Genomic DNA, 22,068 nt, shown 5'->3' on the forward strand with positions numbered 1-22,068 from the left:
ATAATTTTTCTGGTTAATATATAATATAAGAAGTATATTTAATACTATGTTTCTCCCTTCATCAAGCATACTACATGACATTTAAATGTAACTACCCTGCTAAATGATGTGAAGTATAAAGAGCAATATTGAAAAGACAAACATTGTTATTAGAGCCATGAGTATATTGAGCCCTAAATGAGCCTTTCCTTCCCTTGCCAGATTGTTTTACAGATACCGAGACCTAGCCCCACAGCTGGTCCCACTCAGCTACATAGATAAACCAGATGTGAAGCTTCCCTATGAACTCATTGGCAGCATGGCAGAGCTGAAGGTACAGTCCAAGGAACACAGATGCTAGATGAGGAACCACATTTCACTTTCCTCCTCTTCTGCTAAATAATTCATACTGTACTAATTACCAGGAGGCTGAAAGATATCTGAATCCTGGCTCCCTGGCAAATAGCTCTTTAATTCCAACATCCTTCTGGAAGCTTCCAGTAGTTGTCTTTGAAAACATTTTGAAGTACCAGGTAGAGTAGAGAAGGCTGATGCTGGGCCTGCTGGTCTCTGAACCTTAGTACACAAAAGAGTAGCAGAGCAAGGGGGTGTTTGTCTGCCACACCTGGGTTAAAATAAAGAGGGGGCAAAACTGGAGCTGGGCTACTACTGAATCTGTCAGATGCCTTGACATAAATCAGGGTGTGACATTGTGCAGTCTATATGGTTTTATAAAAATATGGTAATAAGTGAATATAATGTAACTGGAATATGCTTCATGCAAAAGGTCTCTTGTAAGGTATCATGACAAAGCTTATAATCTGCTGAGAGTGATCATCCTAACTGTATAAACGTACCACTCTTGTATCTGGGACTAGAAATATGAAATATAACTCTGAGGGGCTATTGTAATTATGCAAAGTGTGGGCCATTAATGGTGGTTTGGAATCTTAATGGCTTCCATCAACCAGGATAATTGACTGGGGCTCTGTTTGCAAGCAGACCTTCCTGAGAGTCAGGCTGGGAGGAATGAAGGCTTGATCATGTCACATGAACTGGAATCCATCTTTAACCTGGTGCTTTTCCAGTGAGGGGGGGTGGAAACCCAGAGAGAGACAAAGGATTCCCACCTTATGCAAAAGATATATAAAGGGGTGGAACAGAACAAATGGGGAGGAGCCATCATGAAGAATCCCCTAGCTACCATCTGAGCTGGAACAAGAGCTGTACCAGGGGAAAGAATTGTGTCCAGGCCTAGAAGGTGTCCGGTCTGAGGAAAAAACTTACTGAAGCATCTCTGAGGATGAGATTATCTGTATTCAGTTTGATTAAACATAGATTTGCACATTTTATTTTGCTTCGTGACTTACTTTGTTCTGTCTGTTACTACTTGGAACCACTTAAATCCTACCTTCTGTATTTAATAAATTCACTTTTTACTTATTAATTAATTCAGAGTATGTATTAATACCCGAGGGAGCAAATAACTGTGCATATCTCTCTATCAGCGTTATAGCGGGTGAACAATTTATGAGTTTACCCTGCATAAGCTTTATACAGGGTAAAACAGATTTATTTGGGTTTAGACCCCATTGGGAGTTGGGCATCTGAGTACTAAAGACAAGCACACTTCTGTGAGCTGTTTTCAGGTAAACCTACAGCTTTGGGGCAAGTAATTCAGACCCTGGGTCTGTGTTGGAGCAGACAGGAGTGTCTGGCTCAGCAAGACAGGGTGCTGGAGTCCTGAGCTGGTAGGGAAAACAGGAGCAGAGGTAGTCTTGGCACATGAGTTGGCAGCTCCCGGGAGGTTTCTGTGACCAAACCGATCACACAGGGGTTCTCCAACTGGGGGTTGGGACTCCTCAGGGGGTCATGAGATTATTACATGGGGGGTTGTGAGCTGTCAGGGTCCACTCCAAACCCCGCTGTGCCTCCAGCATTTATAATAATGTTAAATATATTAAAGTGTTTTAATGTATGGAGGGGGGGGTCGCACTCAGAGGCTTGCTATGTGAAAGGGGTCCCCAGTACAAAAGTCTGAGAACCCCTGAAAAATAATAGTAAAGACTGATCCATTTTATCCTGCATCCTTGTTCCACAGGACAATCCATTCCGTCAACGGATAGCAGAAGTTTTCTCAGAGGATGGAGAGGGCAACATGACTTTAGATGACTTTTTGGACATGTTTTCAGTGCTGAGTGAAATGGCTCCCAGAGACCTCAAAGCTTATTATGCCTTTAAAATTTATGGTGAGTGAAACAGGCGTAGATAGTAAAGTTTGGAGGTAATCCTGGTGCTGTATTTGACTCAAGGGTCTTTGATGCAAGAGCACTTAAGATGTGCACTGTGAACTGCCATCTCAGTTGGGTCTGTGACTGTGTATGTACTTTGATGGCCCTCATCATCACAGCCAAGGAGGTCCTCTCTCTCTTAAGGCAGGTCTACATGTACAACTCTATGAAGAGTGAAGACTTCAGTGAAGACGCTACCCGCACCAATGGGTGAGCATCTCATGTTGGTGTAGGTACTCTACCTTCCCAAGAGGTGGTAGCTATGTCAGCAGGAGAAGCCTTCCCATCGATGCAATGCTGTCTACAGCAGGGGGATGAATGGGTGTTGGTACAACTATGTAGTTCAGGAGTGTGGATTTTCTATATGGCCGCGCAACATAGTTATACTGACGTACGTTCCTAGTGTAGACTAAGCCTCAAACTTCTGTTGAGCTGCCCTCAGTTATTGGAGGGTTCATAACAGAACCTAAAGAATTTGCTGAGGCCTGAAACTTTGAGAACTGATCATGGTGGTAATGCATAACCTCCATTTCAAGAATTTGTTTGAATACACATAGTCCTTATCCCATATAGGCCCTTTTGGAAACCTATATTAGTGTAGTGAAAACGTATTCCCTCCCCCAACCCCTGGTCTCTCCAGATACAGTTATAGCAATATAAAAGTGCGTATAGCAGCATAACTTGTTCCCGTAAAAGAAGGGGAACAGCCATAATGGTATAAGTCAGCTTTATACCAGTATAAGTCTGTCCATATTAGTTGCCTGTGTATACTACCTCATAGTTTGGACTACAGGCATGTGAACAGCAATATGCATCAAAGTTCTGTGCTGTAATTCCCCTGTGTGGCTGCTGCAGGCATGAACTAAAATGTTCCTAGTTCACATTAACATAATCCTCTTCAAACAGGGCTACTAGGAAACTTATTGTTTGCGCCCACAGTGTCCACACAGAGGAGTTACAGTGCAGGACTTTGGTGTGCAAGGTTGTGCTCATCCCCGTAGGCTGAACTGCGGGACAGCATACACATAACCTAAGGCTTTTACTATTTAACTGTATAAGAGTGTCTGGAAACAAACACACCCCTAATTGAAAGAGTTATACTGGTAAAAATTTAACTGTAGCCCAAGCCTGAGAAGGACATGTAGGTTCTATAAATTCTTCAACAAGCAGCACCTCGCCTTAGCAGTTACAAGGTTTTCTTTTCTCTATGGACTGTGTGACATTACCCAGTAATCATGAGCGATCACCAGTAATCATTCGTGACCAGTAATCATGACCAAAACCAAGATTGATTAAAAACAGAGGAAATGGAATTAAAAGAAGCAGTTTGCTTAATATATCAAGATGTACACTTCTCATAAGCTAAACTATATATGGCCTTTTTAGCTTAGTTACAGAGAAACCTACATATTATGAAAACAATTCTGTCCTTTGACTATTCTGGTCAACCTGTCATCAGTACTTGCTATCCAGTACCAACTACTTTGCTATGTCCAGGACTTCCGGGTGGTCCCCAACTGGCTTAACTGGCATGTTCAGATATGTACTTCCTGGCCATCCATGCATCTCACATGGTAGAGTACTTTAGCCCATCCATGTAAGATTTCCATAACATTTAACAGTGGTGTCTTTGACCAGAAAGCCCATTGAGGGGGTGGGGAGCTAGGGAGGAGAGTGGAATACAACATGACTCATTTCCTACTTACCTCTGGGAGTTCCCATCCACCAAGAATGTTTCCAATGCTGGTATGTCAAAAACCCCAGGGATTTCTCTCTTTAGATTAAATACAATGATCAAGTTTTGATCTTTTCCATGGTTCCTTTCTATAGTAGCTGGCTCTCACTCTGCTGCATATTCTGAGTTTCCATGACTTTTAAATTTTTCTTGCCATAAAAAAAGTTGGCAGGTCCTACATCCTCTGGCACATACACATTTTTAATTAGTTTTGTCTTGCCATTTAATCCTTTCTTGTTAGATTCTCTTGGTATTTCTCCTTCCCCTTTTAAAATTTTCTTTAATTAAGCACTTGAGTGGCTCTGATCTGGTTTTACTGGGATTGGAGGATGCAACTGATCAGTGTCTGACATCTGCTGGAGAATTCCTGGTGCTTCATCCAGAGCAGTTATTTCATCTCCAATCCTCATGACTGGAGGAAGCAGCATTTAGGACAAAAACTATTAGGCTGCTTGGAAAAGTTCTCCTGCCCCAGTGCCAGTGGGATCCTTTGAAAAGCCTTGCCTTATCAGAGTTTCTCATAGGGCAATTTTAAGAACAGGAGTTGTATAGTTTTTCTTGTAATATTGTTTTCAGTTGAATTTTCTTTCCATTTCAACAAAAGCCAAACAATCTATTATACAATACAAACAGAACAGCAAGTTCTGTTTTTGCACACTTAAGTGGAAGTGATTATTTGTGGGAGTGGGGGGGGGGGGAGAAAATCAAACAGTTCCTTTAACTGTTCTTTTTTATGCATTTAGTTCATTAATATTAGTTTGCTTGTCTATTTATGGGGGGATTTTGTTAGGGCGTGAAGCTCAGGGCCAGATTAACCTATGATTGAGTATGCAGAGCTTGTGGATGGGTGCCTATCATAGGGTCACTCACACACTGGCACCTCCTGCTGGGTGTTTTGGGAATTAGCTCTGTCCCAGCGGCAGCACCCTTGGTTGATGGTGGTTCCCACCCTTGCCTCCACCTGCAGGCGCATTATGGCTTCTTTCTCTCACCATCTGCTTCATGGCATAGCCCTCTGGTTATGTCACTATCTGTTTTCCCTCTCTTCTTCTCTTCAACAAGAATCCAGCCACTCCTCACAGTGGCTTGGCAGTCCACAGCCGAGTCACTCCTTCAGCAGCGAGCGAGTGATGGAGGGGGGGGCACTGTAAGTCCTAACAGCCCATTAGGAGCCCCCTGCAGCAAACTTACTGGCTCTGGTCTGTAGCTTCCTTTTATATGGGCCGCCTGAGCCCTCATTGGCTGGTCCAGCCACCACCCTAATTATCTACAGCCCTCACCCTAATTGGCTGCCTGCCCCTCAGCCTCCCTAGGCTGGTTTTAACCCTCTCAAGGCCAGTGCGTGGCAGGAGCCCCATTACAGTGCCTTTTAAGTAATTTTATAAATGCAAATTAAAAATTGTGATGAGTGTACAATTCTAAAATTCTGTTTGGGAGTCCCATTATTCAGAGATATTGGGATTTGATAATGAATCACACACACAGCTTTTCACTGTGGGGCTGGCTGGGAGACATGTAGAGGACAGCTCTTGTAATTTTGAATTTATTAATTCTAGTTCCTTTGACAGATTTTAACAATGATGATTACATATGCAAATCAGACTTGGAGAAAACTGTTAACAAACTGACCAGAAATGAACTTACTCCAGAGGAGGTTTGTCTTGTTTGTGATAAGGTGATTGATGAAGCTGATCAAGACAATGATGGCAGACTCTCTGTGGAAGATTTTCAGCACATGATAGCACGAGCTCCTGATTTCCTCAGGTAACAGTAAAAACTTCCCTGTCTGACATTCAGTTCCACCATTCCCAACCTTAACCATTCAAAAAACATGAGTCAACCCCCATCTCCCCACATTAACAAGATTAAAAAATGCTTTGAGTTTTTATTTGCCTTTTGTTTATTGAACCACAGACCATGTTTTACAACTTTTCTCCACAACCAGAAGTGCTAGTAACTTGCTTAAAAATAGAGAGAGAGGGAGAGAGAGAGTGTCTCACATAATCTCATGACTCCAGGAGATGAGATTTACAAAATACTGAGAGACTCATGATAAATTTGGAAGAGTTGGCAACAATCCAATGGAAACAGTCTTAAAATTAAAGAATTTTTAATTATATCATAAGATTCTTCAAACTTCAGCATTTTAAATTCTTATCCCCAAACCAGAAAATAAAATAAAGTGTGCCCAAGTTAAGGATGACTGGATCTCTGTCACACAATACATTGAATTACTGTTCATAAATGTTACTATTAAGCATACATTCAATTATACTTTTCTCTCCAGACTCAGTTTCTGACTTCTGTCTTATCCTATGAAGTGTTTCAGTTACACAAGAATACCAGATACCAAAAAAATGTGTCTATGAAACAATCATTGACTTGCAACACATTCCTAGCATTTGGCTTTCAGCTGTTAGTTTATTCAGCCTTAGGGAAGTGGGTTTAGATCTACACATGAAAAGCCACACATAAGTGATTTTTTTTTTGTAATAGTACATTTCACATTCGAATCTGAATCTGGGGAAAGAGAGATGAGAACTGCATCTTGATGTCATTACCTTTTGCTTGAGATTACTGCTCATATGAAAGAGAAAGAGAGAAATAAAGAGGACCAAATAAGGATTTTCAGACACTGAAGAGCAAGGCAGAAAAGTCTTGTTTTGTCTCGTTTAAATCTTTAGAAGATACAATTCATCAAGATTTCCCTTTGTAATTTAGCAGAAGGTTTTTTTGGCCAATAAAATGTTTTTTAAAAAAGTCTTGTTTTGATTTACAGCCTGAGCAGATCTGATCTGTAATGGAACATACATGTAGCACCACATGCTGTCATTTTCAGAAGAAACTATTTTTTGTAGTTCAGAGCAAGCCAGACCCTAAAAAGAACATACAAAAAATATACACCTCCACGCCGACATAACACAGTCCTCTGGAACCAAAAAATCTTACTGCGCTATAGGTGAGACCGCCTCATATTGAACTTACTTTGGACCCCCTGCTCCTTGTCTCCTGACCTCCCCCTCCAAAGACCCCCATCCCTAATCACCCCCAGGACTCCAGCCCCACCCAGCCCTCCTGCTCCTGTCCCCTATCCACACCCTCCTCCACCTGACTGGTACGGCGGGAAGTGGAGCAGCTAGGCTCCAGCCCGCCCCATTCCGCAAGCTCCTGGCCGTGGTGCTGTGCTTCCCGCTGGTGAATGCGGGGAGGTTGGGGAAAGGATGCCCCCCCATACTCACCTGCAGCAGGAAGCAGAGCGCTGCGGCTCCAGCCGTGTCGCTGGGGCAGGGCGGGGGGGAGGGGAGGTTGGGGAAAGGTCCCTCACTCACCAGCAGCAGAGGAAGCGGAGCAGCCCGTCCCCAGCCCGCTCCACTCCACCAGCTCCCAGCCGTGCGCTCCGCTTCCCACTGCAGGTGTGTCCTTTCCCCAACCTCCCCACACTCACTGGTGGCGAGAAGCAGAGTGCTGTGGCTAGGAGCTGATGCGCTGATCCGCTGAAGCGCTGCTTTCCCGCGTTGTATGCAAACCTGTGTTATATTGGGTCACGTTATATCAGGGTAGAGGTGTGTAACTTTCCAGCAATGTGTTAGGCAAATACAGTATCCTACCTGGTACACTACTATCAAGTCTTTATCTGACTATTCCACTTTAAAAGCCATCCTTTAGTTTTTTCTAGTGCTAGAGAAATCCTCCAAGATTAAGTGGAATTGCTCCACAGATGCTGCTGAAGGTTAATGCTTTAAGTTGTTACCAAAAAAAAATAGAGAGAGAGAGAGAGAGAGGACACGAATTCGCATCTTTTATTGTATCTAAAGGTAAATTTAATCTTAATCCATGATCCTCCTTAAATATCCTAGTATATTCTTCCTAATCCATTATAGATTGTTCTGTTGTTTTACAGATTGTTTTCCATCAGTTTTGATGTTTTCTCCATTTATAGCTCAATTCAGATTGTTCTATCAATAGTTTTTGTTTGCATGTTGTAAATACAAAAAGCTTTAAACTGAGAACTTGAAATCTGATAGATTTAATATGTGTAATGAAACTATCTTACTTACTAGATCTATTTGACTCAGACTTCATTTTTTCTGTAACTGGAGCATGAAGTCCATTCAAACTGCAGCTAGGACAATCAGTTTGTGCTGAAGAAGGTTCTTTGTCACTAATGTTGAAGGATCATTTGGATGCCACTGTCCTGGGTGGGAGTGGGGGAGCTTCCTAATCTGATGGAAGAGTAAGTTGCATTGTTGTTCTGTTTCCTGGAATAGTGTGCTGTGCTAGTGTGGATCCTGAAATGCAACCGCTGGTTTCAGTCAGATTCTCAGGGAGCAAAGCCACTAAGAGATTTGCACAACTCATATCATTATTTAAAATAACTGTGTGAGAAAACAATTCTTCATAATCAGTATTTTAATCACTCCCCTGAAAAGAAAAAAAATAGACAACAGTGAATAAGACTATGAACAGGACTCTACGTGCTCTGTGACCTGCAGAATATGTCAAGGAACCTGAGCCTGGAATCTGCAGTGTTCTAGTGCAGCAGACTGAAAATTTGGTCTTTGCTTCAGATATATGTAAAATTTGATTTTTTTTACTGAATTACATGTGAAAATGAGTAATTCAGTTGGAACAAACTTCTTGTGTTATTTAATTTGGTATTAAATTTCATTCATTTAAAAATGCAAGGACAGGGTAAATTTTTGATGTGCTGCAAAATTTTGTATTGAAAATGCTTAGTTGCTTCACAGAAGTTGTCAGGAGTGAAGGTGGGGGTTTTGGGAGCTGGTTAGGGGACAGCTGGGGAATTATGGAAGGTTGTTTAGGGCTGTGGGATAAGCACATTGGCTGCATGTTTCTGTTAAAGTGGCCAATTAAATATTTTTTAAAATTGACAAATTATAGTTGTTAGGTTTTGATAAACATTGTTGAGATGAATGGGGCAGTTCACATCCCCCTTAAAGCTACTGGTTCAGCCTGTCTGTAGATGAAGGCAGACACCACTTCATTTATTACAATCGCTTCTCATTTTTTTTAATTAAAAAAATGTGATTCTGGAGCACAATTCCATGGCAAATTCCATTCTACAGCATCACTGAATACTGGGGACCCTGAATATAAATAATCTCTCAAGTTAACATTAGAAAATGAAAGCAGGGATGCAGCCTGGAATGCTGAGCACCACATACTAGCTCATTTTCTCATTAATAACACAAATTTTAAAAGCCTGTCTGAGGGATCAGGAGAGGAGAATTCCTGGGCCTGCATCTCTTTTCAAGCTCTATTTCTGTATCCAGCCTTTGCTACTGCAGGTCTGTGATTTCTCAGCACTCAACAGCCCTCCTGTATGTCACTTATAGTTTCCAGAGAGGCTGACTCAGAACAAAGTTATCTAGGATTTTAATAAGCATCAACCACACATTAGTCGCACCACCTATATCACCCAGCAAGTGGCACTGTATGATTACTGAAAGCTGCAACAATATCATTTCTTCCTTATGTTCATAGTCCCAGGAGCAGTTTATATTGTTTCTGCACCATAAGTAAAATACAGTTACAGTACTCTACTCTAGGGCAAAAACAAAAGATGAGGCACATTCCCACTTGACTTACCTATCCACATAGTTGGATTAACAGTTCATTGTAAGGTCTGATAGAACTATGTTTATGAAAGTTCACCAAGTCTTCCAATCTCTTATATTTTGTAATCTTTCCTGAAATAATGAGCCATCCATTATTTAACTCCTCAGTGAGGAAGCGTGGACAGTGCACTAGAAGAAAATGGATAAAGATACTATCATCACGAATAGAGTTTTTGATTTGGTGCATTAGAGCCCAGGAGAATGGATTTCACTTTATTAAAGAACTTTTCATTGTAATCGTGGTCCCATTTTTCGCATAAAAAGTCCCGATTTTTACAGCTGAATCCCCTGGTCACTCTGCACTACATTGAGTTTGTGAAGTCAACTGCCTGTTTTGAGTTCTAAACAAGTTGGAAAACAAATTGTAACAGGCTGTTACTCTACAGTGTCTGTTATGCACATTATTAAACTACTTCTTATACATAAAAAATGTCCTCAAATGATTTTGTTGTGCTGTCAATAGCTCTTAAAGTCATTATCTTGTCTGTGTAATTTTTAGAAGGTAACCAGCAGAAGAAAAATTGTGCTTGGACCTTTTACTGTTTTATGGTGATTTGTAAAATATTTAGAGGAACAAATATCTAAGTACCTATTTCCCAGGCTCTAGGGCCATACAACAATTATTGAAAACGGAAGCCATATAAAGCAGGACTGAAGAAGGATGGTCTTGTGGTTAAGGTGCTAGACTGAGACTCATGGGATCTGCTTCCATTCCTGGCTCTACCATAGATTTCCTGGGTTGTCCTGGGCAAATTTTTCCATTCCTGTACCTCAGTTCCTCATTTGTAAAATGGTGATAATACTTCCCCAGCTCACTCTAGTGATGTGAGGATAAGTCCATTAATACTTATGAAGTGTTCATACAACAGAGATGACAAAGAGATATGGAAAGTTTTTTTCTGTTTGTTTTTTTACCTACAGAACATCAAATGTTGTCTGCAACGTTTTAAACCAGAGGACTCTTGATAAATTAAACTCCTGTTCCAGTTCTTTTTTCAGCCTCAGTTGAAGGGGTGAGGGTGACTGAAGCTTCAGCTTTCCCCCCCGCCCCCAAGCATGTATCAAGTTTGAATAAAATTGGTGTTCAAAACAGTGACTAAAAATTCCTTCCGTACTCAACTGTTATATTTTCATACTCATGTGCTATTATATTTGCATTGGTTCCTCCCTGTTGCATATACTCTTCCAGCAGAACAGGGAAGAAGAGACCTGATATTTCTAATGTTAACAAAATTTAAAAAAAGGAAAAAGTTGAAATTTAAATAAAACCTTTCAGATCTACTTTATATGTCACAAAGGAAGGAAGGTCCCAAATATATGATTTCCGTTGCAGGTCACTGTAAACCTTTTTCTAAAACAACCAAAATATTTAAATATGAAAAATAGTAGCTGAGCAGACAGTAAAAATTGTATTTAAAAAAAAATTGTTATGCTAAATCAACAGGTTTTTAGGCTCAGACAAAAAAGAATTGGAATCCTATTCTATTCAGGTTCTTATACCACACCCTCCATGATGAGATCTGAATGCCTGAAAGATAGCCTGTAAATCTGCTTCTGGGCCTCTTTCTCCCTCCAGCAGCTAAGGTGCTGGTCTGTTAGGAGCAGAAATCATATTTATTAAAATTGATGGTATAGTCAGAACTACAGCAACCTCACAGCTAGTAAGAGAGACACTGGCAACAAGTTGGATGGAGAATATCTGCAAGATGCCATCAGAGACAACAGATCTTGACAGTTTAAGACGTGCTAAAAAGGTTACTGCGAGACACTGCAAAAGCAATATATGACAAAATATTCCTGGAGATCCAGACTTCTGCTAATCAGTCTCAGCTATCTGGAATTATTTCAATAAAATGTTGACTCTTATTTTTATGAGGGACTATGACCAATATGACTCACTAACTCATATGAGGAGACATCCCAGAGGTTAATCCTGCAGTAAATCCTCAGCAGCCCTGTAATGAAATATTAAAAGATTGGAACATGTTTCAGCTTGACCATTTTAAATTACTCAGACTGTAAAAGAAGACAGGACTTGCATTAGTTCTTTGTCTGACATGTTTTAAATGCTTATGAAGCATTTCAAGGTGTCATTCACAGAGGTAGTTGAATTAGGAATGAGTTTTGTAAACACCAAACTTTTGAATTTGGTTCAAATTTGCAGTTTGAGTTTTGACTTCACAATAGTTCTCTAAAGTAATGTAAGGAATCAGATGTAACAAACTTATAAGAACAGGAGAACTTGTGGCACCTTAGAGACTAACAAATTTATTTCAGCATAAGCTTTTGTGGGCTACAGCTCACTTCTTCGGATGCACGAAAGCTCATGCTGAAATAAATGTTAATCTCTAAGGTGCCACAAGTACTCCTGTTCTTTTTGCGGATACAGACTAACACGGCTGCTACTCTGAAACTTAAAAGAGTGAGCTATCACTATATCCTGAGTCAGTGCACATTACTGTACTGTGACTCTCCAGGTATCTTCTTGGTTTTTACTAGTCAGTTAAATTAGTTATTTCAGTATTGAGTTGAGAACTTTCTGTACAACAAAGGGCAAAGACAGCAGACAGAACTCACACTGACTTCTGTGGAGCCAGGATTTCATCTGCTTAGCAGCTGTGGATTACCATGGTGTAATATAGATATTGAGATGGATTACTTGATGGACAATGATCATGGTGAAGTGTTTAAGAGTGCGAGACTTACAGCCATTTTAATACAGGGTCAGACTGTGACCCAGTCTTGCATAGCCATATTAGGGATAAGTAGTAGTAAGACCTCTCTCTCTTTTCATACACCTCCTCCTCCTCCCCAGTTCTCCTGTATGATATTAGTGTTCCCACATCATGGCATGGACCCTAGTGTCTGGTGCTCCCTGCAAGCAAGTGGGCATGGAGAGAAGCAAAAGAGTGGGTAAATGCTTGGCTTTGCCCTTCCCAACACATGCACCAGCTAGCAATGTTGAGCCAGTGCAGGAAGGGAAGTAAGTTTGCAGGGCCGGCTCCAGGCACCAGCTCAGCAAGCAGGTGCTTGGGGCGGCCAAGGGGAAGGGGCGGCATGTCGGGCTCTTTGGCAATTTGGCGGCGGGTCCTGCAGTCCCTCTCAGAGGGAAGGACCTGCCGCCGAATTGCCACCGAAGAAGAAAGCAGTGCAGTGGAGCTGCCGTCGATCATGATTGCAGCTTTTCTTCTTCCCTATCGCTTGGGGCAGCAAAAACCCTGGAGACGGCCCTGTAAGTTTGACTACATAAAAGCTGCCATAAGGTGCTGCATCCAAACTTCTCCAGAATAGTCCAGGAGCGCACAACCTCTTATGCAGGAATTGAGTCTAAAAGCTCAATCTAGTCCATTCTGGCACTAATTCCGTGGCTGCTCATGAGCACTGAGGAAACCAGGGATTAATTATTCCCCAATACATCTGATCTCTTAATATATGGGTATCCCAGGTTTCCTATAGCTCTTCTGGTTTACACTGAGGCACCACTAAATCCCTGAATCAGAAGAACATTTTAGCATATGCTCCGGGGCTGGCAGGCTGCAGCCACGCCGTCCACCACAGCCTGCTGGAGCAGCTCCGGCCAGGCCCAAGACATCCTCCTCGGCCTGTCCCAGATAAGGTGGGAAGGGGAGAGTGTGGGGGCCCCAGGCTAAGGGTGGGGTCATGTGGGGGGTGGTCACAGGGGTTACTCCCCTGACCCCTAGCTTCTCCCCCCCCAAAAATTCCCCACCAGTTGCTGTCATGGCCTGTCAGGGTAAACCTCTCACAGGCCGAGACACTTTGTTTACTTAGGTTTACCTCGGTGCCTGCAGCAAGGTAAACAAACCATCCTGGACCACCAGTAGCTTATCCTGATGGCCTGGGAACCAGTTTGCTGACCCGTGAATGATAGGGTTGACTTATGAATGAGTCATAAAATATTTCCAGTTTTACTTATCCATCTTGTGGGGTTTGGCTTATAAACGAACTGTCTTATGATCGAGGATATATGGGATTTCTTTTTAACCTCCCAACATTTAAAACTGACCAAAGCAAGCAATTATTATTAATTTGAATAATTAGTTAAAAACTTTCATGGCAGTTTTGTTCAAACAACCTTGGTCCAATTTTTAACAACTGAGAAGCAGGTTTCATAATAGGAATACTGATTATTCTTCTACGATTATGCTGAAATATCATAGTTCAACAATTCGCACTTTCTGGGGATGACTCTGAGGAACCATGAGGGCACACCATGGTCTACAAACCAATCTGCCTGAGTTTCCATAAGCCATTTTAAGGTATAGGATGACTCCGGCACCTTCATTTCTTCCTAGCAGGAAAAAAAAATCTTGTTAATCAAAACAGAAAACTCAGATTTTAAAGAGATATTTAAATGTTGCTCTGCTCAGCATTGTAATACCTAACTGACTTAGGAGTCCAAGTCTCATTTTAAAAAGTGACACAGGCTTCAGGACTTGCACATTGTAACACTGAGCACAACAGCACCTAAATAATTTTACAAATCTAGACCTATGTTCCTTAACTGGTTCTACAATGGATCTGTATTAGAGCTGAGTAGGTGTTGGTAATTCTGAGATATGCAGCTGCTTGCTGGGGAATTTAAATATATTTTAAAATATTTTCCCCTGTGCACTTCGTATGGCAGCAAGAAATAGATGTTGTTGAGAGAGTCTGCTGTTTGGTGGAGATAAGTCACAGAATATTAATTAGTAAATACAGTTTAAAGTAGGATTAGTATGCTGCTTCTGTGTGTAAAAGACACCCACGTGGGTTTTGTGTAATTGGAGATTAAAAGCAAAAATTTCCATTAATCTTTTGTATGGAAGATAAAAATTGAGGCACCTTACTGTTCTTGACTATGCTAAAAACAATGTATATGCAGTATAGTAATATTAGCCAAAATCACTGTATATAAGAGCTGCCTACTGAATCCAGATAAAGCATGCTTCTCACCTCAAACCAAGGTTTAAGTGTATGCAGAAGGAAAAAAATTAGTTTACTGCAGGTTTTGCTTCTTCAACCAAGAATGTGAGGAAAAGGGACTCTAACTCTTGGTATATGAATAAAATAAATTACTTTTTATGTGTTAGAATGTTCATACAAAGTCTCAAACATAACCTTGCAAAAAAATTAAGGTTAAGTTCTTCATTCTATTCAAGAGATGCCCTGCATTTCCTACACAGGTCAGCCCTGTGGTGGTAGCAAAGATCATATTCTTTTAACAACATTCGATTTAAAATGTTTTTTTTTTTTGCTTTTGCTCATCCATTTTCTACCAGATCATGCTGCATTACATACTCTAATACTTATAATTGGAACTAAGAATGATGTTTGAATGCCTTGGGTGTGTGTACAGATGCAAGGGAGTGGACATTTGTAGAATTAGTGTGTGTGGGTGACAACTAAACTAATCTAACAGTTTTCTAAATTTTGAAACTAAATCTTTCAAAGCATATTTATATGCCCTGTAAAAATAAAAACTTGGAAATCCAGTAGGAGACCCATTAAGATGGTTAGTGCTCACATATATGACAGAGGTACCAAGTTTTAGGTGTTTTATGTATACAGTTTTGTATTCATTTGACAAATGTTTACTTAAGTTTTACATGAACAGGTTGAGACCCTTTTAAAAATATTCATAGATTCATAGACCCTAGGACTGGAAGGGACCTCGAGAGGTCATCAAGTCCAGTCCCCTGCCCTCATGGCAGGACCAAATACTGTCTAGACCACCCCTGATAGACATTTATCTAACCTACTCTTAAATGACCTCAGAGTGAGACCACCTCCTCAGGCCACATTATTCCACCCTGTTACACGACCCCTGACAGTTAGCAATTTTTCCTAAGTCCAACTAAATCTCCCTCCGCCCCAGTTAGCCCCATTGCTTCTCCTCACGCCATTAGAGCGCTCACACCGGACACATTTCTCCTCCTCCTGATGCCACCCCCTTCCTACACTCTACTGAAAATGCCGACATGTCCCTCTCAGGCCTCTCCTCTTCACTAATAAACCAATTCGTCCAAGCTTCTCTCAAGGTCATGTTCCGCAAGACTTTAATACATGCTTGCTTAGCTCCCCCTTCTCGGACCCTTCCCAATTTCTCCCCACAATCTTTCTTGACATCGCCAGTGCCCCTCCGAACTGGACACCACACCATACCCCCCAGTTGAGGCATAACCAGCGAGAGTAGAGCCGTCAGAAATACTCTCGGTCCTTGTTTACAAACACCGTTAATGGCATCCAGAATCAGTTGCTTTTTTGCAACAGTAACAAGAACTGGTTGACCTCTATTTATGCTGTGTGCACTATGACCCCTAAGACTCTTTCGCCATAGCCTCCAGACGTCTTCCCCCTTCTGGAGTGGAAACCATGTTCCTCCTAAGTGGAGCACTGCATTTGTCTTATTGATTCATCCCGTTTACATCAAACATTTGCTCCCACTTCAATTTGTCCGATCATCTTTGAATGACTACTTCTTCAAACAGTGCAATCCCCAGTTTTGGTATCGCACAAAAATAAGCATACTTCTATGCGCAACATCTAATGTATTGATAAGAGATTAACAGAGCTGTCCAAAACAGGCCCGCGGAAGCCCCACTTTATCCTCCAGCATCATTGGGAGCCATTAATAACTACTCTCTGAGTACTGTATAGCCAGCCAGTATGCACCACCAGCAGTTATGACCCACCTATAATAGCCCATCTAATTGTATTGGCCTATTTATCGCTAGAACATGCCGAGACAACGTGACTAATGGCTACAATAAGTCTAGGTAACACATCCATCCGCTTCTATCCAAGGCTCGTTATCTACAAAGAAAGCTAACAGATGGTTTGGCATGATTGTTCTTTAAATCCATGGCGGCTATTTCCTATTACCCTACCTTCCAAAGTTTGTGCAGAGATTCTTAATTATTGCTAAGATTACGCCCTGACAGAAAGTTAACTACTGGTCGGGTGTTTTGGGTTGCTTCTAGTCCCTTTTATAGATGGGCACATATTTGGCACTTTTCCGCTTCTGGTCCTCCCGTACTCCCATGATCCACGAGTATAGCTAGAGGCCAGATACCTCCTCTAGTAACCCTTGATATTCTAGGCGCATTCATTCAGGGGCCTGTGACTTGCAGGCATCTAACTTTTCTAAGTGATTTTTAACTTGCTCTTTTTTTATTTTATCTTCTAAACCTACCCCCTTCCCATAAGCATTCACTATGTTAGACATTCCTTCAGACTTCTCACTGAAGACTGAAACAAAGAAGTCATTAAGCATCTCATTAAGATTGGTTTAATGAAACTGATTTGGCCATTACATTTCTCAAGGCCAAGCAAAGAGCATACAGATCTGTCCTTGGGTCATGATCCAAAGCCCACTGAAGACAGGAGTGTTTCACAAATGTATTTATTTTTAATTTTATTCATGGTTTTAATTGCATCCACCCAATTTTCTTAGCATAACTATAACAAGAATATAAAACCATTTACAACTCTTACTACTTAAATAATTAACTCCTCCTTCCCCCTCACTCATTAAAAAAAAATCAGCATTAAAATCACACACCACCGCAGTTCTGGTTAAGCCTTTTCTGTCACATCCCCTCCTCAAGAAGGATGGAAGAGCAGAGCAGCTTCATAGAATCCGGTAACAAGAGACCAACAGGGCAGCATGTTCCAGGGTAAAGGGCCTCTCACTAAAAATGGCCAGCTAGCTGCCACCTCTCTTTTAAACTAGGGAAACATCAACTTGAATGTTTCATGAATTCTTAACTGCCAAGGCACCACAAAGGTGGTCTCTCTCTCAGGTAGTTGTTTGCAGGTGCAAATCATGTAGCAGCCATTGTATTCAGGTACAAATTATTTCTACAAATGAAAAACCTTAGCTGGGCCCCAACCCCTAAGTGTCAAACAAATACTGATCTCAGAAAAAGATTGGTAAACTGCAGCGTTTGAATTTACTATGAGAATTCACACATCATAGCACATTCATAATGTAAAACATCAAGGTACCTTACTTCAAATTCTGCAGTATTGTTAATCTGCACATTCTGCCTCTTTCCAGCTGTGTTTAGCTTTCAGTTCAGTGTTGACTTGTGTCATAAAGGGAAGAGTAACCACCTTTCTATATACAGTACTATAAAATCCCTCCTGGCCAGAGGCACAAAATCCTTTTTACCTGTGAAGGGTTAAGAAGCTCAGGTAACCTAGTTGGCACCTGATCAAAAGGACCAATAAGGGGACAAGATACTTTCAAATCTGGGGAGCGGGAAAAGGTTTTGTTTTGTCTGGCTGTTGTGTGTGTTTGCCGGAGACAGATTAAGAAAGCAAGCTATCCAACGCCATTAGTAAGTACTAGTGAAGAAATGCATTAGATTACTTTTATTTTGGCTTGTGATTTTCCTTGTTTAGAGGGAGGTTTATCCCTGGATTTGTAACTTTAAGGTTTTGGCTAGACAGGAGATCCTCTACGTTCTTGAGTCTTTTGTTATTCTGTAAAGTACTTACCATCCCGATTTTACAGAGGTGATTCTTTTACCTTTTCTTTAATTAAAATTCTTCTTTTAAGAACCTGATTGATTTTTCATCATTTTAAGATCTGAGGGTTTGGGTCTGTGTTCACCTGTACCAAGTTGCAAAGATATTATTCTCAAGCCTCCCCAGGAAAGGGGATGTAGGTGCTTGGGGGATTATTCTCAAGCCTGCCCAGGAAAAGGGGTATAGGGGTTTGGGGAGATATTTGAGGAAGGTAGGGTTCCAAGTGGCCCTCCCTAAATGTTAGTTGAAATCACTTGGTGGTGGCAGTGTTACTTAATCCAAGGAACAGGGGAGTTTTTAACCTAAGCTGGTAGAAATAAGCTTGGCGGGGGGGGGGGGGGAATCTTTCATGCAGGTTCCCACATCTGTACCTCAGAGTGGGGAGGGAACCCTGACAACATGTCTCAGATGGGTAAGGCCTTACATCAGTGAGTTTCCTTGGTGAAATATTTGTTTAAGAATTCCAGGACATAGATTTCTGAATACTAAAGGAAGTAAATTTGAATAAAAAGTAATTGTGCTGCTTGTTTTGTATCCCAGGAAACAAACCAGAATACAATAGGGTAATCTCAAAGTTAAGAAGTCCAGTAGACAAAAGACATGGTATGTTTTATTATATCAACAAATAAAGACATGAAATGCAAACTTTGGATAGGACAAAAGGTAGATGGAATACCTTATTCAGGTGCTGGTCTACATTAACCCAACATCCACCAGTTAAATATTATTAACTCAAGTGACTTTGGGCTGAAGTTATTTCATGGTTAAGGCATTAATGAGGTTGATTATAACTGTTAACTGATTGCATAGCCTAGCCTATCTGAAAGAGACAATTAAAAGGTCTTTCTAACTAATATGGGAAAGCACACAATGCTTCTCACCTTCAAATGCTCCTGTTGAATCAGAATATTTAATTCAGGACACTGAGCAGCATGAGGATTCATGACATAAAGGAACATGATAATCAACTGAAGTTCAGTGAATCAGACTTCGGTATTAGCAGGTTCTATTTTACTTGCAGGTGTTACAAAAGCTCACCATGAGTGCTAGAGAGAGAAGGTGGGGGAGGTATTATCTTTTATGGGACCAACTTCTGCTGGAGAGAGAGACAAGCTTTTGAGCCACACACAGTTCTTCGAGTCTAGGAAAGATACTCCAAGTGTCACAGCTAAATGCAAGGTAGAACAGATTGTTTAGCATAAGCAGTTAGCAAAAAAGTGCCTGAATGGTCTCTCAGAATGTGCTATGTTAAACAATCTGTTCCATCTGGCATTTATGTGATGCTTGAGGTATCTTTCCCAGAGCTCAAGAAGAGCTCTGTGTGGCTTGAAAACTTGTCATCGTCACCAAACATGAGTTGGTCCAATAAAAGATGTTACTTCTCCCACCTTGCTTCTCTAATATCCTGGGACTGACACAGCTACAACTACACCATTCACTGAGAGTGCTGACAGTTAAGTACAGCTGACATGGATACACAGCAGACGTATATCTAATTCAGCAGCCAGTGGAGTGGTCCCTCTGTATTAAAGTTAATTGGACATTTCCTCACACCTCTCCACTAGCACCTTGTACTGCAATAGAAATGTGCAACTCACTTAGGCCATTGGTACAATGCCATATAAGCAGTTAGCATCCCCCTTTAGAAATCAACCCTAGTGCATCTGAGAGATTCTGGGCCTATAAAGTTTTACTCAAGGTGTCAACCTTGAATCAAGGGCCCAGCTGCCTTGGTAACATGCTGCTGTCACTGCCCAACTTCCCGATGGCTAGGGAGACTGTATTTAATGCTCACGATTTGGCTTGTTGTAGTTATGAGCTTTTCCATGGTCTTCATCAGAAGGTGATGAATTGCCTTTTGGAAGACAATAACATCCCAAGCGTATGTGTGGGGGGTGTGGAGGAAGAAAAAGGTGAAGTTTGTTATCAGGTTCAGAAGCAAGCTACTAACTGGCTACAGTCAAGAGGTGGGTTAAAAATATCCAAAGAAGATAAAATTGCTGCTAGCAAACCTGACTTTTAAATAATTTCAAGTTAAAAAAACAACAGTTGTTACCTTCATGAGCAATCAGCCAATACTGGGAATAGGCAGCTGTACAAGAAAGTAGAACATACACATCACATGAACACACGTCAGAATTTGTCATCTATTATGTATATTGCAGATTAGAAGTGCATTTTACTTATATACCCAACAACATTTGTTAATTTTTGGTTACTAGAATCTGGATTTCACTAGCAGCTGTGTTATAAATTTTCTATGAAGTGACAATGGAGTATATTTTCATTGGATTTAATATGATATGCAAGTTATATCACAGTAAGTTTAATTGATTAGGTTGTAAGCTTGCTAAGTTACCACACAGGCACCAGTGGGATACTTAATGTACGTCAAAACTGAAGGCAGACAACTCCTTCATTGCATAAAGTACACTATCAATAATTTTGGAAATTAAATTATGTATGAGAGCAGCTGCAGCTGTTTGCGAGCAATATGACAGGGGATAAGCATGCTAACCAGAGGGAAGTAGGAGGAGCTGGAAGGAACTCCACAATAAATCCAGAACTGGTTGTGTAAAAAGAAAGTGCCCTAAGATGGGGATGCTGGAACCATTTCACCTGATCCATTACTCAGAATACACAATAAAACTAACAAGGAGTCTGGTGGCACCTTAAACAGATTTATTTGGGCATAAGCTTTCATGGGTAAAAAAACCTCACTTCTTCAGATGCGACCCCGATACTTGACAATAAAGCTAACGACTTAAGTGTATGAAGTTTGGAAACAGTAATATTGGCATTTATTGCATTTCTCTTACCCTAGTTAAATTCATACATGTAGTTAGATAAGGAAGTTGGAGGAAAGCTCTATGTGTGGTTATATAAAATAATCCAATTTATCACTGCTACTTTTTGTATACGCTTACAATGGTCCATCTCCTACACCAGTGACCAGTTTCCAACATTACTGCAGCAATTTTCTAAACCTCTGGTTCGCACATAACTGGCCCTAGGTCTACAATCCTACAGTTTATAGATGAGACTTATGTTAAGAATTTGTATATAATAAAAATGATTAATTTTGCTACAGATACATTTAACACTGAAATCCCTTACACTCCAAGAGTCATAGGTTCAAGCCCCACATCAGTCTGTGAAATAATGTGACTTTAATGGTGTGGCAGTTTCAGCAAAATTAATCAATCACCACTTATGGCAGTAGGGGAATACACAGAAAAATAAAATTGAATTGCCATGTTGTTGTAGTCTTTTGGTTCCTCAAGATATGAGAGAGAGACAAGGTAGGTGAGATAGTATCTTTTATTAGACCAAATTCTGTTGGTGGTAAGTACAAGCTTTCAAGCTACACCGTCCTGAAGAGCTCTGAGTAACTTGAAAATTTGTAACCTTCCACTAACAGATGTTGGGCCAATAAAATTGAAAGTAGTCAACTCAATTCTGCAGTAAAATGAGCCCTGTTGCTAAGCATCTTTATGCTAGATACTGTTATCTCAGAAGAGCAACAAGGGGTGTTTTTTTCAACAGAGGACTGGAAATTAAAGGAAAAAAAGAGTTGAGACCAAACCAGAACGTACCAAGTTCTTGCCCCTTCTCACTAATGGAAGAAATAGCCTATTTTGTACTTAGGAAGCTATACACATGAAAGATGAACAGAACTGGCAGAAACCAAAGAAAAAAAAGTTCTGCTCTTTTCATAAGAAATTTATTTATGCAATGTTCAGGGTCCGGTACAACAGAGTAAAAACAAATACCACATAATAAACGTGACAGCTTTTAAAAATACAAACATGAAAACCAATGAGTGCGTTTTAAGAAAGGCATTGTCACAGAGGGAGCAGCCAACAGTGGTCATTCTAAAAAACACTGAAAG

The 22,068-nt window shown here is 40.8% G+C and overlaps 1 protein-coding gene and 1 long non-coding RNA gene across 2 annotated transcripts; one reads left to right on the top strand and one right to left on the bottom strand.

Moving 5' to 3' along the window:
- Positions 1 to 228: 228 nt before the first annotated feature.
- Positions 229 to 6,557, top strand: CIB3 (calcium and integrin binding family member 3). Its single transcript, XM_032777535.2, has 4 exons — positions 229 to 313; positions 2,081 to 2,228; positions 5,574 to 5,769; positions 6,502 to 6,557. Exons 1-4 carry the CDS (start codon positions 299 to 301, stop codon positions 6,521 to 6,523), a joined length of 381 nt encoding a protein of 126 aa, XP_032633426.1. The 5' UTR covers positions 229 to 298; the 3' UTR covers positions 6,524 to 6,557.
- A 1-nt stretch (position 6,558) lies between these two features.
- Positions 6,559 to 21,673, bottom strand: LOC116823149 (uncharacterized). The gene is made up of 5 exons (XR_004373346.2): positions 20,233 to 21,673; positions 13,838 to 13,953; positions 9,616 to 9,773; positions 8,064 to 8,427; positions 6,559 to 6,582 (listed from the first exon to the last, which is right to left on the bottom strand). It is a non-coding gene; the product is annotated as an uncharacterized LOC116823149 (long non-coding RNA).
- Between the last annotated feature and the right edge of the window lie 395 nt (positions 21,674 to 22,068).

This window comes from Chelonoidis abingdonii, chromosome 11, assembly GCF_003597395.2.
Source record: "Chelonoidis abingdonii isolate Lonesome George chromosome 11, CheloAbing_2.0, whole genome shotgun sequence".
NCBI classification, from domain to species: domain Eukaryota; kingdom Metazoa; phylum Chordata; order Testudines; family Testudinidae; genus Chelonoidis; species Chelonoidis abingdonii.